Genomic DNA, 14,325 nt, shown 5'->3' on the forward strand with positions numbered 1-14,325 from the left:
GATCCTGGGACTTCAGGATCATGACCTGAGCGGAAGTCAGTTGCTTAACCAACTGAGCCACCCAGGCACCCTGTATAAAAAACTTTTAAATAGAGGAATAATTTTTCTGGGAAAGATTTTTTCCCCCTTTTGCAAAACGAAAAGAGTTCACCAGAGAACCCTGATTCTGTAAAAGAATTTGTGAGGACAGAAAGTTCAAATTGGGAAGGGTTTCCAGGTCCCTTTAATGGCGTAGAGGGTGAATGGGGTGTGGTCAGTCCCCCAGGGTTACCAGCAAACCTGCTTTTTCCCTGCCATTCTCTCTCCTTTTGTAAAGATTTTATTTATTTATTTATTTATTTATTTATTTATTTATTTGACAGAGAGAAAGAGCGTGTGCGTAAGTAGGCAGAATGGCAGGCAAAGAGAGAGGGAGAAGCAGGCTCCCCACTAAGCAGAAAGCCCAATTTGGGGCTCGATTCCAGGACCCTGGGATCATGACCTGAGCCGAAGACAGCTGCTTAACCTACTGAGCCACCCAGGTTCCCCATCCCTACCACTCTCTACCCCCTGCTCAGGAGGGTAATGGAAATCTTGGCCAGCTGCCCTCCAGTCCTGCCCCACTGGTTCCAGTCAACTGAATATCTGGCAGTTAAGCCAAAAGCCAACTATATCCAGACTTCCGAGTAACACCTGTGAACTGAGAGACGACAGTGGGGTCAGAGTAAGTACTCAGGGGCACAGTAGATCAAAGAATAGTGCAAAGGAGCTATAGGGGATATGGAAAGCCCAGCAGATCTTGTTCTGGGATAGCTGCTGAATTGCCCTCTAGAATTTTCCATTGAGAGTGATGGGACTTCTTGGGCCCTTGTGCTTGGAAAAGCTTGGATGGAAGGGTTTCTGTGGCCCAGAAGAGAATTCAGCTTATCAAGGAGAAAAAAAAAGCAGGCTTTTGCACATGCTGCACCCTCTGCCTGGAACATTTCCCTCCACCTTATTCTGGTCATTCTTCATTTTTCTTCAAATTTCAAGTTATGGACCATTTCCTCTTCTCCCAGCTCCCACCACCCCACCCTCACCACCTCCAAGAAGGGTTTAGAGGCCTCTGCTCCCACAGCTGGTGCTTGCCTTAGCCAACACCATCCCACTCCAGCAACTCCCTGTTGGTCTTTCCTGGTGGATTTTAAACTGATGAGGTCAGGGACCATGATTATCCTACTCACCGCTATATCTCTGGTATCTAGATACTCCTTAAGTATAGTACTCATAAACTGTTTTGATAAATGGATGAATAAAAATGGAAGGAATGGCAAAGAATCCCTCCACTTGTCTGGAATGTGGTTCTCAGAAGCCTAAGGGAGTGGCCTCCAGGGCAAAGGAAAGCAGCGGGGAGCTGTACCCTCACTTGGTTTCCTCCCCACTCCCTACCGAACTTTGGTCATTATACCCCTTCCTCCCCAGCCCTGCGACTCTACATCCAATTTGGCGTGAGCTTGAGCTCCCTCTACTGGCCAGACTTCAGTGCCACAGGTAGCCAAGCCCAGGTACCCTCCCTTATTTCATTCTTCCCTCCCCTACTTTGGAGTTTAAGAGGAACTGCAACGTGAAGAGAAACCTCCAGCACACTGGAGGTTTCCAAGGTCTGACCCCCACGTTCCTATCCTCGACCCCAGGGGCACTTCCCTCATATCCTTACCTCATGCTCAGGTTCCTGGAGTCTCTATTGCCAAACTCCTACTCCAGCTAATTCACAGAGATATTAATTTCTGGAGCCCTCGGCTGATACATCAACTCTGACTGCAAAAGAAAGATCCCAAGATGAGTTGGGAATATACAGAGCAGAGAGAAAGGGACCCAGAAAGTGAAAGGATATACACCCACACTGAGACAAAGATCATGGTTGGAAAAGACCACCAGAGCTGTCCCCAGATCTTTCCACCCCCACGGACTCATAAACCAGGGCCCCTTCCCTCTAAAGAAAGATTTCCCTGACCCTTTCAGTGTACCTGTGTTAGTGAGGACCTAAGGGGAATGATTGTGTTGATCAGATCTTCAGGCTTAATAGAAAGGTTAGACTTTAGGGATGACTCCCGGACAAAAGGGCTCTCCCCACCCCTGCCTGCTTCTCCTGAGAGGGCCCATCTGGGGCTCACATCTTCACTGTCACCACTGAGTGAATATTCTGGCTCCAGCCCCTTCTCAGGGATGCTCCTTTCCTTCTCTGGCATCAGCTCATCCAGCCAAAGGAGTTCCTGCGGTGAGAAGACCCTCTCCAGTGCCTTTCGGACCCCCACCAGGCCCAGCAACTGCAGGGTTAGAAACAAGGCCCAGGGCTGTCAGCGAAAGCAGTGAAACATGAGCAGCAGTAGCATGCATTGAGCACTTCCTATCTCCTACACATCGTGTATTGCTTCACTTAATGCTGACACATTCCTACGAGATAGATATAATTGTTCCCATTGTATAGAGAAAGAAACTGAGGCCCTGAGAGTTTAGAAACTTCCCAGAAGCGGTGCCTGGGTGGCTCAGTTGTTAGGCATTTGCCTTCGGCTCGGGTTATGATCCCAGGGTCCTAGGATCAAGCCCCACCTTGGGATCCCTGCTCAGCGAGGAGTCTGCTTCTCCCTCTCCCACTCCCCCTGCTTGTATTCCCCCCCACCCACCGCTGTCAAATAAATAAAATCTTTTTAAAAATTAAAAAAAAAAAAACTTTCCAGAAGCCACACAGCCGGGATATGGTAATCAGATTGGCCCTACTAGGAAGCCTAGGGTTCTTAACTTCCTCAGGGAGTAAGGATAAGACCAGAAACCACCAGTGTCATCTCCTCACTGAGTAACAGAAGTGCCAGTATTGCCTCTCCCAGGGACTCAGTTTGTGGGTTTTTTTGTTTTGTTTGTTTTGTTTTTTTGGACTGCATATCTCTGTCTGTGGTTGAACCCAAAGAGGTTGAAAATGGAGTTAAATCAGGTGCCCCAGGGTTAGCCTGTCTGTGGGTATCTCTCAACTATCTTTCTCTATCCTAAGATTCCCAACCAGGTAGAGCCAGGGCAAGTGAGAAAGGGAGAATCTTCCTCCTGTGGAGGCTTTGGCCACCTCGCAGACTCAGAGTCTCCCCAGATCCCTGGGACACTACCCAACCCTGCCCCAAGTCACCATGAGGGGGAAGATGATGGCTGCAGGGGTAGACTTGATTATCCAAAGCAGTCCCAGGCAGGCAAGCTGGATGGCTGTGAAGAGGTGGACCCTGCTCAGAGGTACATGCCGCAAGAGCAGGAGGTCTGGCTGTTGTTTTGCTGGCATCAGTAATAGCTGTACCCTCTTTGTGAACTAGGGGAACAAGAGGAAGAGGAAAGCCGGATACTCAGCCTGGGGGTGTCACTATTAGCTATCTAAGCCTAGCATGAGGGGGAAGCCAGAAGGCTCCCTTGGCACCCTCCCCATTCAGAGCAGGGCAGCAGAGTCCTATGCCCAGGAGAGTCCAGAAAAGAGGATAGGAGAGGACTTGGCAAGTATAGGCAGGAGGTAGCAGCAGGAAACAAGAGGAAGAATGGGATTGCATGGTGCATATAATGGGCTCACCTGAATGCTGCTAATTGCTGCCACCCCCATGTACAAGAAGATGCCATAGAGCACAGGCATTGGGATGAACTGGTAGGAAGAAGCAGAGAGCTGGCAAAGGAGTTCACTTCTGCTAGCTGCCCAGATGCTCCCCGCCCCCACTTAGGCTCCAACCCCAGCCTCCAGCATCCACATCTAAGCCTACCCAGCTCTTTCTGTTCTTTTCTGACTTTGCATGCCTGATACTGAATCTTCAAGACAGTCGGAGGAGCTAAATTCTGTAACTCTCTATTTTACAAAAGGGGGAATTGGATTTCAGAGAGTCTAAGGGAACTTCTCTACTATCTGGCCTACTTCTCCGTCTTATCTATCATGTGCTCTATGGCTTCCTTTCCTTCCCTCAACATGCCCAAGTTTGTTTCTACCCCTTGCAAGACCTTTGCTTTGCTTTGCTATTTCCCTCCACCTAAAATGCCCTTCCTTGACCTTCTTGCTACTCAGGCTGTTCACTACTCATCTCTTGACACCCCAGGAGGGTGTGACCCTTCAATCTAAAGTAGACCCCTTGCACTCTTAATCACCTTACCCTCTTATATTTTTCTTTAGGAGTAGTCACTATCCGAAATTACCCTGTTTTATTAATTTTTTTTTCATGTGTCTCTTCTCACCAGACTGCAAGCAGTGGATGGTCTGTTTTGATCACTACTGTTATCCCCAGTCTTTGGAACAGTGCCTGACATATGGTTTATGCTCAGTAAATATCTGCCGAATGAGAGTCACCTAGGTAGTAAGCAGTTGATCTGGTCCATCTGGCTCTTTCAGCTACTCCGCTCTCACCCAGCTGCATGACCTTTCCCTCCCCAAACCTCTCCTCACTGATGACTCTTGTATGCCATTCTCCATGCCCTCGATTGCTTTGCTGCTTTGGCTTGTTGAACATTTCCGTGATTACGTGTTATTTAATTTTTGTTCACGTGTGTATGTTGCTAATAGGGGCTTGGCTCCATATCTCTTTTCAATACTCCTGCCCCTTCCTGTGCACTGCCCCCTTCTCCCAAGTGTCTAGCAGAGTCTTGCACATGGCAGGGATTCTACAAATACCTGGTAGGAGAGAAGGGAAGGGGTTTTGCCTCAAGGTTTTTCTGGGGTGTGACAATCACACTCTCCGTTTAAGGTCAGTTAGGAGGCTGGAGCCAGGGTACCATCCCACTTGGGCCACAGAGGATGGAGGCATGCCCACTCCCTGCTCCACTGGGTAGAAAGCCCCAAGTAAGAGGTTGAGTTCTTGGATGGACCTGAGAAACTAGCTCCCTTGGTGATCTTTTGTAAGCTACTTAACCTCTTCAACCTTCAGCTTCCTCATTTGTGAAGTATGGATGCCTCTCAGGATTCATGTGAGGACCAGATGAGGCCCACTGTGGAGAAAACAACACAGTGCCTGGTGCCCAGTAAGTATTTAGCCAGTGTCGGTTCTTGCTTTATTTATTAATAGTGCTGCCCTGCCTGCACCACCACCCCCGCCCCCCTGACACCAGCCTAACAAAGGTACCTTGAGTACAGGTGCCAGGAAGATGGAAGTTCCTGTGAGGATGAACACCACCAGGCCTGTCAGCCTCTGCTCCCTGTGCGGAGAGGGAAGGGTTAGCTGGGGTCTGGGGGAGCCCCCAAGGTGCCAGGCCCGGAGACATGGACCAGATACTACTAGAGGCACTGGCAGGAGGGAAGTGGAGGGACCCCCACCCCCACCCCCGCCCCGGCAGTCACCTAGGCACGGTGTGCAAAACTGGTGGAGAGGAACAGGCAGGGCACTTCAGTTCGGGTGTCCCAGGACTCTCCATCCGCTCAAGCTCATAGGTTTTTATTTTGATTTTGATGGAAAGTTAGCAGTTTTTACAGGCCATAAAAACTTTTCTTTCCAGGTTTCAAAGTTATTTTTGCATACTTTCCACATATTGTGTTTCCAGTAGTTACAAACTGTTTTTGTGATGGTAACTCTGTAACATCAATGAGGTACTCCTACACTGAGGGGAGGGGGAATTAGCGGGCCTCACCCAGCCCTGGCTGCCTCTGCATTCACAGCCTTGAGAATCCTCTCAAGGGCCCTTCCTATCCCATGGCCAAAGGAGCATGGGGGAAGATCTGACACACCCATCTCAGCCCAGAACCCATCTGTTCACCCCACTGCAGTGTTCACGAGCAGTGAGAGCTCTCTGGAGTCACCAGCTTCGAATTTAAGCTGTCCAGATAACTGCTTCATTTCGCACCATATCACCTTACTGACCACCTCTCACTCTCACCTCCTGAATGGTGGCCTCACCTGATCCCCAGGAAGCTGCGGGGCTCCCCCAGGGCACAGACTCTGCTTTCTCTCCGAAGACTGTCCATGTGGGCCAGGGAGATGACCGTGGCCGAGACATACCAGGGGAGACCCAGCGCTGACGTGAGCACCATCAGCACAGCCACACAGAAGAGATCCAGGTGGAAGCCAGCGCCCTTCTGCACGTAGTGGTGGAGCATTGAGGGAGAAACTAAACCAGACCTGGGCTCTCTGCCCTCTGGAATGGGAGAGGGAGGTCCTGGACCCCATCCTGGAGTTTCTGTCCCTTGGGCTAGGGGTCTAAGGTCTCACCCAGCAGGCCTTACCCGCAGCTTATATTCAGCACGGTTAAGGATGACTGCTGTGATCTGCTGGTCCATGAAGATGAGGATAGACAGCAGCAGGGCGGGTAAGGCTGCTGCCACACTCAGCCACCAGGGGTTGGTTCCAAAAGGTGATACCAGCCAGTCACGCCCAGGGAGTGTGGGCTGGGAGAGGGTGTTCCACAGACAAGTTAGAGAGGGTCTCCCAAGAGTACCTCATCTGTACACCCCAGCGTTGGCATTCTTCCTTTAGCCCCCATTCTAAGACCGAGATGGTAGATAGGAGCAGTATGTGTATGCACAGCTGGTTCAAAGCCTCCCAGTGTCTTAAAAGAGGGCAGAAGGAGGGGGACCACCCTAAGGATTGGGCTGGAGCCAGGGGCTCTGCATTTGGGTTCTCAGGGGCCCTCCTGCCCTGCAAGAGGAGGAGATGGAGGGTGAGACCTGCCCACACAACTTGATGTACAACGCCCTCCTCCCTAGGCACCATCCCTGCCCCACAACCAGGGTGGAGCAACTCAGGCTCAGACCTGCCTTGATCTGGGGCAGGGGCAGGGGCAGGGCTGGGTGTGTCTGCGTCTGCTCTGATTATAAGCGTCTCTGTGGGAGAGGGGACCCCAGTTGCCAGCTCAGATTCTGAGCCCCTGAGGTTACCCCAGTTGGAGTCCCCCTGCTCTCCTGTCCTGGGGGAACCTGGAGAGGAGGTCTCCAAATGCACAGGCAAAGTCTAAGTGCTAAGTCAGTGCTAAGCCTTGTCCTTTGCATTGTCCTGTGCCTTGGTAGGGAGCTCCAGCTTTACCAGATCCGAGCGGGCAGCTGGGGGGGGGGGGCGGCAAAGAAGAGAGTGGGGAGTAGTGGAGTGGGTAGGGCCAACCTATGACAACAATAAGTAACATTTATTAAGGTCTTGGTATGTGCCCGTCCCTGCACTGTGGTAAAATGCTTTACACTCATCTTCTGTGAAGCTCAAGACAACTTATAGAGTAGGAGCCATTGTTATTTATTATTTCCATTTTATAGATGCATAAATTGAGGCTCATTGATGAGAGATGTGAGTTAATTTGCCTAAGGTTGTACAGCTAGGAAGTGGCAGAACAGGATCTCAAACCCAGGGCTGGCTGAGGAGAACCCACCCTCTTAACCCTTAATTTATAATAATAGCTGCCATGTATTCTGTCCCACTGTGTCAGCAGCAGTGCCTCATTAATCCTCACAGCAACTCTGTGAGGTCATTATTATTACCCTTTCTATTTTATAAGCGAGGAAATGGAAGCTCAGAGGAAGAGAAGCATGGGACCTATGCATTTCCTCCTCCAAGGTCCTGTCTGCTAGCCCTGCTCTCCCCTCTGTCTTATACTCCCAGCTCTCACCTTGAACTCACTGGGCACCATGAGCTTTGGCGTGGCCAGACCCAGAAAGGAATCAAGGCCACAGCCCAGCAGCATGGCCAGGACTGAGGAGAAGTCACCGAGCACTTTGCGTACCTGGCCACACAGTGAACACTCAGTAAGATTCAGGCCCGCCACCCCCTTCCTTCTTCACCCTTTCCCATGCACACACAGGGCCCACAAAAAGAGAGGTAACACTCACCACAGAGGGGAAGAAGCGGCTTGTCTTTACATGCTTGAGGGCCATGGCCAAGAGGAAGGAGGTAAGAAAGAGGAGGAGGGAGAAGAAGGCGATGTCTGGGACTGCATGACAGCTGGGGCCACGAGGGCGGCCTCCCCGCCGGGCACACTCAGGTGGGGGCAGCAAGGAGGCATTGACCAAGCCTAGGTCCTGTATGGAGGGTGTTGTCAGGGATGAGGTTATAGGTGGTGGAATAAACATTGACACTCACTCAGACAGGAGGGGCCCAGGATAAGAGGTCTCCAGCCACAGCACAGGTCTGGGCCTCTATGACCTATGAGGTTTGCCTAGCCTGTGGGGTGAGAAAAGCCAGGAACCAATGACTTCTTTGGCTCCCAGCCTCTCTCTCCTGGGCCCTCCTGGGAGCAGGAGCAGGCACTCACCAGACTTGAGATGTCATCTCTGTCTTTTGGCTCTGTCCTCATCCACTGAGACTCATTTCCTGGGAAGCAGAGAACAATTTGGGTATATGCCCCTTCCCTGAGAACCTTCTCCAACCCCTCAGAAGTCTAATCTCATGGGCCAAGTGAACCAGAAAGTTCTTAGTTCTGACTCATCTGTCTGCTGACTCCAATCGCTACCAAGTCTGTGCTCCTCAGAATGTTGCCTGGTCCCTTCAAATTCCTCACCTATCTGTATCCCTGGTACCCAGCACAGGACTGGCCATAGAGGACACCTAGCAAATGTTTGCTTAATGGATGAGTCCACCATCTATGGGTTTCTACCAGGACAAGAACTGGTTTTGTTCATGCCCAGCAGAGTCTGGCACACTTGAGAGGACATGTTGTCTCCATCCCTGCTGTTTCCTTCCACATGGAGATATTTGTGCCAGAGTAATATGCTGGGCCACTCTCCCCCTGAGTTGGTCACTCAGACTGGGGAAAGAGCAGCGATTTGTTTGACTGGTGAGTTTGAGAGAAGAAGCCGGGCATGCCTCTTTCTGTTCCCTCCTCTCCTCACTGTTGGGAATAAGCTGCCTGCACTGTGCATGCATTTAGCTCTGCTCCTTTGGGGCAAGACAGTCCCTGTCCAGTGCAGGCATGACTGAGTGCATAAACCTATCTAATTTCGGTTTCATTGTTAGGAAGCCCATTCCCCCATAGATGTAAGCATGTTCTTCAATCGGCATTGTCAGAAAGAAAAAACAATATCGGGCCTGCTCTGTTACTTCTCAATTGATTCAAAACCAGAGTGGGGGAAAGTGCTGCTGGTTTTTGGGTAAATATTCAGGAGTCTGCTGAACTTAACAAGGGGGGACAGCAAGAGGACAACCCCTCCCCCTCCTGCATCCTTCCCCATCTTGTCAAACTCCCTGTTTCCCTCACCCACCTCCCAGGTCTGGGTACTGGCAAAAGCAGCCATAGGCAGGATACCCAGGGCGCTGGATGGGATAGGCACTGGTCAAGCTCAGCATTTTGCCCACAGCATCGTAGATGAAGATGAGGCTGATGAGGGCACAGAAGCCTTCTTCCGTGAAGCGGGTAAAGTAGCGTACCAGCACGCTGGCCTCTGTGGCCACCAGTGCCAGGCAAAATGTGGCCACCCAGATGCCTACCCACAGGCGGAAAGGTAGGTAGTCCAGGTTGTAATCTCTGGTGGGGGCGGGAGGGGTGACATAGACAGGAATTGGCAGAGCTGCTCTGCTCTCCACTTAACCCAAGTTAGGTGCCCCTGGAGCCAGACAGTTTCCACCCTCCCCTACTGACCCAGCCAGGACCAGGCTGAGAGTGTGGCTCGTGAGGGTCTGGTGACAGTTGGGGTATTCTCCTACCTACTGAAGGAGAAGAGCAGGCGCTCGAAGACCAGCACTGGCCCCGTGCTGCTGAGGATGGTGAGGGGCTGGCCAGCCATCAGGCAAAAGGCAGCTCCAGCCACTGCAGTGCCCAGGAAACTTTCCAGCACCCCCTAGAAGCCAGCAGGGAGCCCCATCCGCACAGGACACTGGAGTTCTCCGCACGGCAACCCAAGTTTCCAGGGAAGCCCACCCATTGTCCCAGGGAGGGTTAAAGGGCATGGCTGGCAGAATACCACAACTTGTCCCTGCCCCCCTCACACCTCCCCACTCACCTGAGCACCACTGGTGGCTTCCCCCAGCAGTCCCCCAAAAGTGATGGCATTAGTGATAGTGGCCAAGTAAATGTAGAGCACGGCCGAGAAGCACTGGGGATGTAGCGCGTCCAAGAAGTCGCTGGGGTACCATGAGGCCTTCCGGCGCACATCCTGGATGAGGCCCCCAAACAGCCTCCCACCCATGGTTTGTCAGTGACCCGGGTGGCCCCACCCCATGCCCCATCCCTGCTACTTTTCCTGGGACTGGGTGAGCCCCACCACAGTGAGCATATGCCTCTAGGCCCCTGTGACCCCTGTCCCCTCCCAGGACGCTTACCCTTGCTCTCACCCCAGCTCACCTCACCTGCCTGTCCGCTGTAACTCTGGGCTGCGCAGCTGTGGCCGGTGGCCATACCTGTCCTCAGCCAGGGCCCCATGCTGGGCAGAGGGGCCCTGGACCTCCCTCAGTTGTGAGAGGATCCTGGAGAGAATGGGAACTCAGGTTGCCCGAGGATCTCCAACCCGAACATGACTGGGCACCCTGCCCCCTGGTGGCTGCTCGTGTCTCTGCCAGCAGGCTTGGAATCCAAAGATAACTTTCTACCCCTTTCCTGGAATCCCTTACCCTCCTCCACAGTGGGAAACCCCCCCACCCCCATACCTTTTGTGCTGGGAAGGCAGACATTTAGGTGGGGCAATCCGGGCTGTCGGGTCCCACCGACCTGGAGGGAGCACTGTCACCTCCTCTAGGAAGGCATCCAAGGCTGCCAGAAGGTCGTTAAGGTTGCTGGCCCGACGAACTGACCACTGGAATTGCTAGGGATAGGGGCACAGAGGGACCCTAAATGGAGATCTGGATCCTTACGTGCATTTTCACAGTCTCTAAGCTAGACCCAAGTCAGATAGGCGGACACGTCTCAAGTATTCATTCATTGATGCATGCATGCAGTCAGTACCTGTTGGCTGCCTACTGTGTGCCAGCACTGTGCTAGATAAGGGGACTCCAGTGGTAGCAAAGGAAACTTCAGTCCTCATTCTTATGGACACAAAGCCATACTCTGCCTCACTGCTGTATTCTGTCACACATCTAGAGTCCACACGTGCATACACACTGACACAAGTCTGTGTGGGCACGTGCACACGCGCACACACACACACACACACACACCTACACCTGCCCAGCTCACCGGGTCACTGAGGAGGACAGCCATTGCTCGGCCCATCTCATGGTAGCCCTTTCCCAGTGTAGAAGGACCAAGGAGGAGGCAGAAAAATCTGAAGAAGGAACCGGGCCCCAGAAATATCAGAGGCAACAATCCCATAAGGCAGCCCTGATCTCTGCCCTCACTACCAGCCCCCATATGTACACTCATGTGCACACCTACTTTGCAGCCTTGACCACTATCCCCTCCACAGACCCCTGAGCACCATCCTGCACTCACCCCCAAAAGAACTGGACCAGAGACCTCCCAATCCCCTCCCCAGTAAAGATCCCTCTTCTGGTCTCCAGAACCCTCGACTCTCATCAGCCTTACCTGCTGGGGAGGGGAACCTCAGTGAGGGGTCCCAGCACCACTGGATCCCGCAGTCGCACAAAGGCCCCCAGGGGCTGCACCAGGAAGCCCAACTCTCCTGCCAGCACAGCCCCAGCCTCAGCCCCTGGAGGCAGCTTCCGTCTCAGGGGGTTCTGACGCTGGTTGGGGGTTCAAGGAGACACGAAGGACAAGAGCTCATTTGGGGAGGTGGGTGTTGGCAAAATATTGATTGATAATGAGGCAAGTGGAGGGTGAATTGTTCATCCCTGACCCCTCTCCCAGCCCTGCCCGAGGAAGGGCCACAAACCTGTTCCTTCAGTGGGGCTTCCTCACTGTGAGAAGCCTCTCTTGGATGGGCAGACCCTTCAAAACAGGATTAGGCAGCGAGTAAGAGCACAGACTTTGGAGGTGGAGGCAGCAGGGCTTCCAGACAAGCTTTACCTCTGACAAACGATGAAAACTGGAGCTTCCCCTCTCTGAGCCTCAGCTTTCTTATCACTAAATTGAGGCTAATTGGGGTGTACCTCACATGATGGCTGTGAAGATTAAATGAGATTCTACACATAAAACTCCTGGCACAATGCCTACCAACAACATCCCTTCCCAGAACTCTGGCCCCTCCATTCTCCCCACCTCACCGTTACCTCCACTTCTTCTCACCCATGAGACCCGAGTTGAGGTATAAGCCAAGGCTAGGCTGGTCTTGGTCCAGGAAGGGGGCAGGGGGATTAGGGCTTTTGGTGCTGGGCCCAAAAACAGGCCTCTCACCCTGGCAGGGCCTGGTGCCTGTGGGCTGGATGAGGTGCTGGGGTCTCTGCAGCAGCAAGGCCTGCAGCTGCCCTCTCAGCTCTGGGCTCAGTGAGTCCACTCTGGTCACCTGTTCTGAAGAACAGAGGTGGAGCTCCAACCCTTTCCTGAGAGCTCCCTGCCCCAAAACTCTTCCCCTTTCCCCTCTGCCCAGGTCCCTTTCCATTCTGGGAACTTGCTCCTCTACTCTATTCTTCCATCCCCACCCCCTCACCACCACCACCACCCCCCCACCCCCCACCCCCCAGCCCCCCGACGGAAAAGGCTAATCCCTAGGGTGGGGTGGGGTGAGCTCTGAAAAGTTATGAGATTTGCAGGGGAAGTCCTGGGGAAATGGCATGGTTGCCCAGGCCCTTCCTGCAAAGGCTCCCCACGTACCCACGAGCTCCAGGAAGCTCTGAGCTGGACAGTCCAGCAGCACAAGGCCCTCGGCAAGTAGGCTGCGGAGCTTCTGAAGGCTGGGCAGTGCCAGTGTGGGCACGTGAGGAACACTCCACCGGCCCGCACCCACCTCCAGCTTCTCCTCAAACAGCACCCACCTGTGGTGGAGAGGAGTGGACTGTTATCTGGGCCATCTCTCCCAGGTGCAGAGGGAGCACACAGGAGAGGCAGGGAAGGTAGGCCCATGGGGGAGTCCTGGGCCCAGTGGTGCAAAGTATGCCTCTTCCTGGGCATTCATCCCTCACCTGGGGTCTTGGGAAACTCACAAGTACACTGCATTGAAAGCCAAGCATCATGGAGGGTGAGGGCCTGAACTGGAGAACACAGAGAGGAACTCCTGATTGGGGGTTAGAGCACCTCCTCACACAGGAGGAGCTACAGGTCGTGGAGGAGTCCCCAGCTGAGGAAAGGGAAAGAACCCATAAAACTGCCCTGGGTCCCACTCACCTGCCCGTCTCTCTCCACTCCAGGGCCTGGGGCCAGCCCAGAAGCTCATTCAGCTGAATGAAGAGCAGAGGGTCCTTGGGTACCCCCAGCTCCCCTCTGTCTGTGTCTGAGGGGCTATCCTGTCTGGGGCCAGAGCCAGTGCCATTGTCCAGCTCTCCTGCGGGCACATTTTCACAAGCACTGGAGACCTCAAACTCCTCCTGGCCTGGTAGCTTCATCTTGGGGAGGCCTGCACAGACTCTTAGGGAGCAGTGCAGTTCTAGGTTTTGAATCCAGAGGCCCTCCAGCTGGCTGCATTTATAATACCCCCCCCACACACACACACACACAAGCAGCACAACGCAAACAGAGCAAGGCCTGCTGACTCCAGAGCCAACCAGATCATTCCCTTTCCCACTTGCTCTCCCCAGCCCTGGCTGCCTGCAAGCATTTGTAAGGCTAACCTGATCTTTCCCAGGCTCTCCAGAAATGCCCAGCCTGGGGCCAAAATGTTGTGTGCGTTTTCTATGGGATCAGGTCGGACTGCACTGTGTTTTGTGTAAATTAACAGGAGTAAGTCACTGGCTCAGGTCTGAGGAATGGGACCCTCAGATTATCCAGCCCCCTACTCTGTATCAAATAGAAACACCAACCCCCAGGACTGTTTTGAGTGTCACCAATACACCCTAAAGGCACCCATTTGTATAAACAGAGACCTAATAAGTAACTGGGTCGCTACTCTAAGGGAGACACCAGGCAGAGTCCCAACCCACTAAATGGGCTAAGGAGGCATTTCAAGGAGAACACAGTGCCTGAGGCTTAAATTCCTTTGTCTGACCACACCTGGAAACTTTCCAATTTAGCAAGCAGTGTCCCTGGGGTCTGCCCTTCTAACTCAGCCTGGCAGTAAGGACAGAGGCGCCAGCAAGGGTGTGTGTAAGAAGGAGTTCCTGGAGCCCAAAGAACAAAGGAGAATGTGGTCTATTAGCAAGTCCTGTTGGCTCTACCTTCAAAGTAAACCCAGCATCCAACCACATCTCCCCCGCCTCCCACACTTCCACTCTGTTCCAAGCCTCCATCCTGTCTCACCTGAATTATTTCAATAGCTTTCTAATCTCTTGCAGTCATCTCCCTGCTTCCACTCTTCCTTCCTTGCCCAAAGTTCTTAATCCACATAGCAGCCATGGAGATCCTTTTAAAAGGTAATCAAGCTGCATTCCTCTTCTCAGAACTCACCCAAGACATTCCCATTATTCCTAG

At 52.8% G+C, this 14,325-nt stretch overlaps 1 protein-coding gene across 1 annotated transcript; it reads right to left on the bottom strand.

Annotated features, from left to right (window-relative positions):
• Positions 1-357: 357 nt before the first annotated feature.
• SLC4A9 (solute carrier family 4 member 9) lies at positions 358-13,383 on the bottom strand (the record flags this gene model as incomplete). Its single annotated transcript, XM_080804262.1, is given in 23 exon segments — positions 358-679; positions 1,676-1,776; positions 2,133-2,285; positions 3,134-3,307; positions 3,560-3,628; positions 5,088-5,160; positions 5,856-6,034; positions 6,182-6,343; positions 7,549-7,662; positions 7,769-7,957; positions 8,191-8,249; positions 9,137-9,399; positions 9,579-9,712; positions 9,875-10,049; positions 10,221-10,337; positions 10,518-10,672; positions 11,044-11,131; positions 11,392-11,549; positions 11,699-11,754; positions 12,160-12,273; positions 12,577-12,737; positions 13,087-13,325; positions 13,327-13,383. Coding segments are annotated over 22 exon segments (2,943 nt in total). The 3' UTR covers positions 358-679; positions 1,676-1,722.
• Positions 13,384-14,325: the final 942 nt, after the last annotated feature.

This window comes from Martes martes (genome assembly GCF_963455335.1).
Source record: "Martes martes genome assembly, chromosome: 5".
In the NCBI taxonomy this organism is placed as follows: domain Eukaryota; kingdom Metazoa; phylum Chordata; class Mammalia; order Carnivora; family Mustelidae; genus Martes; species Martes martes.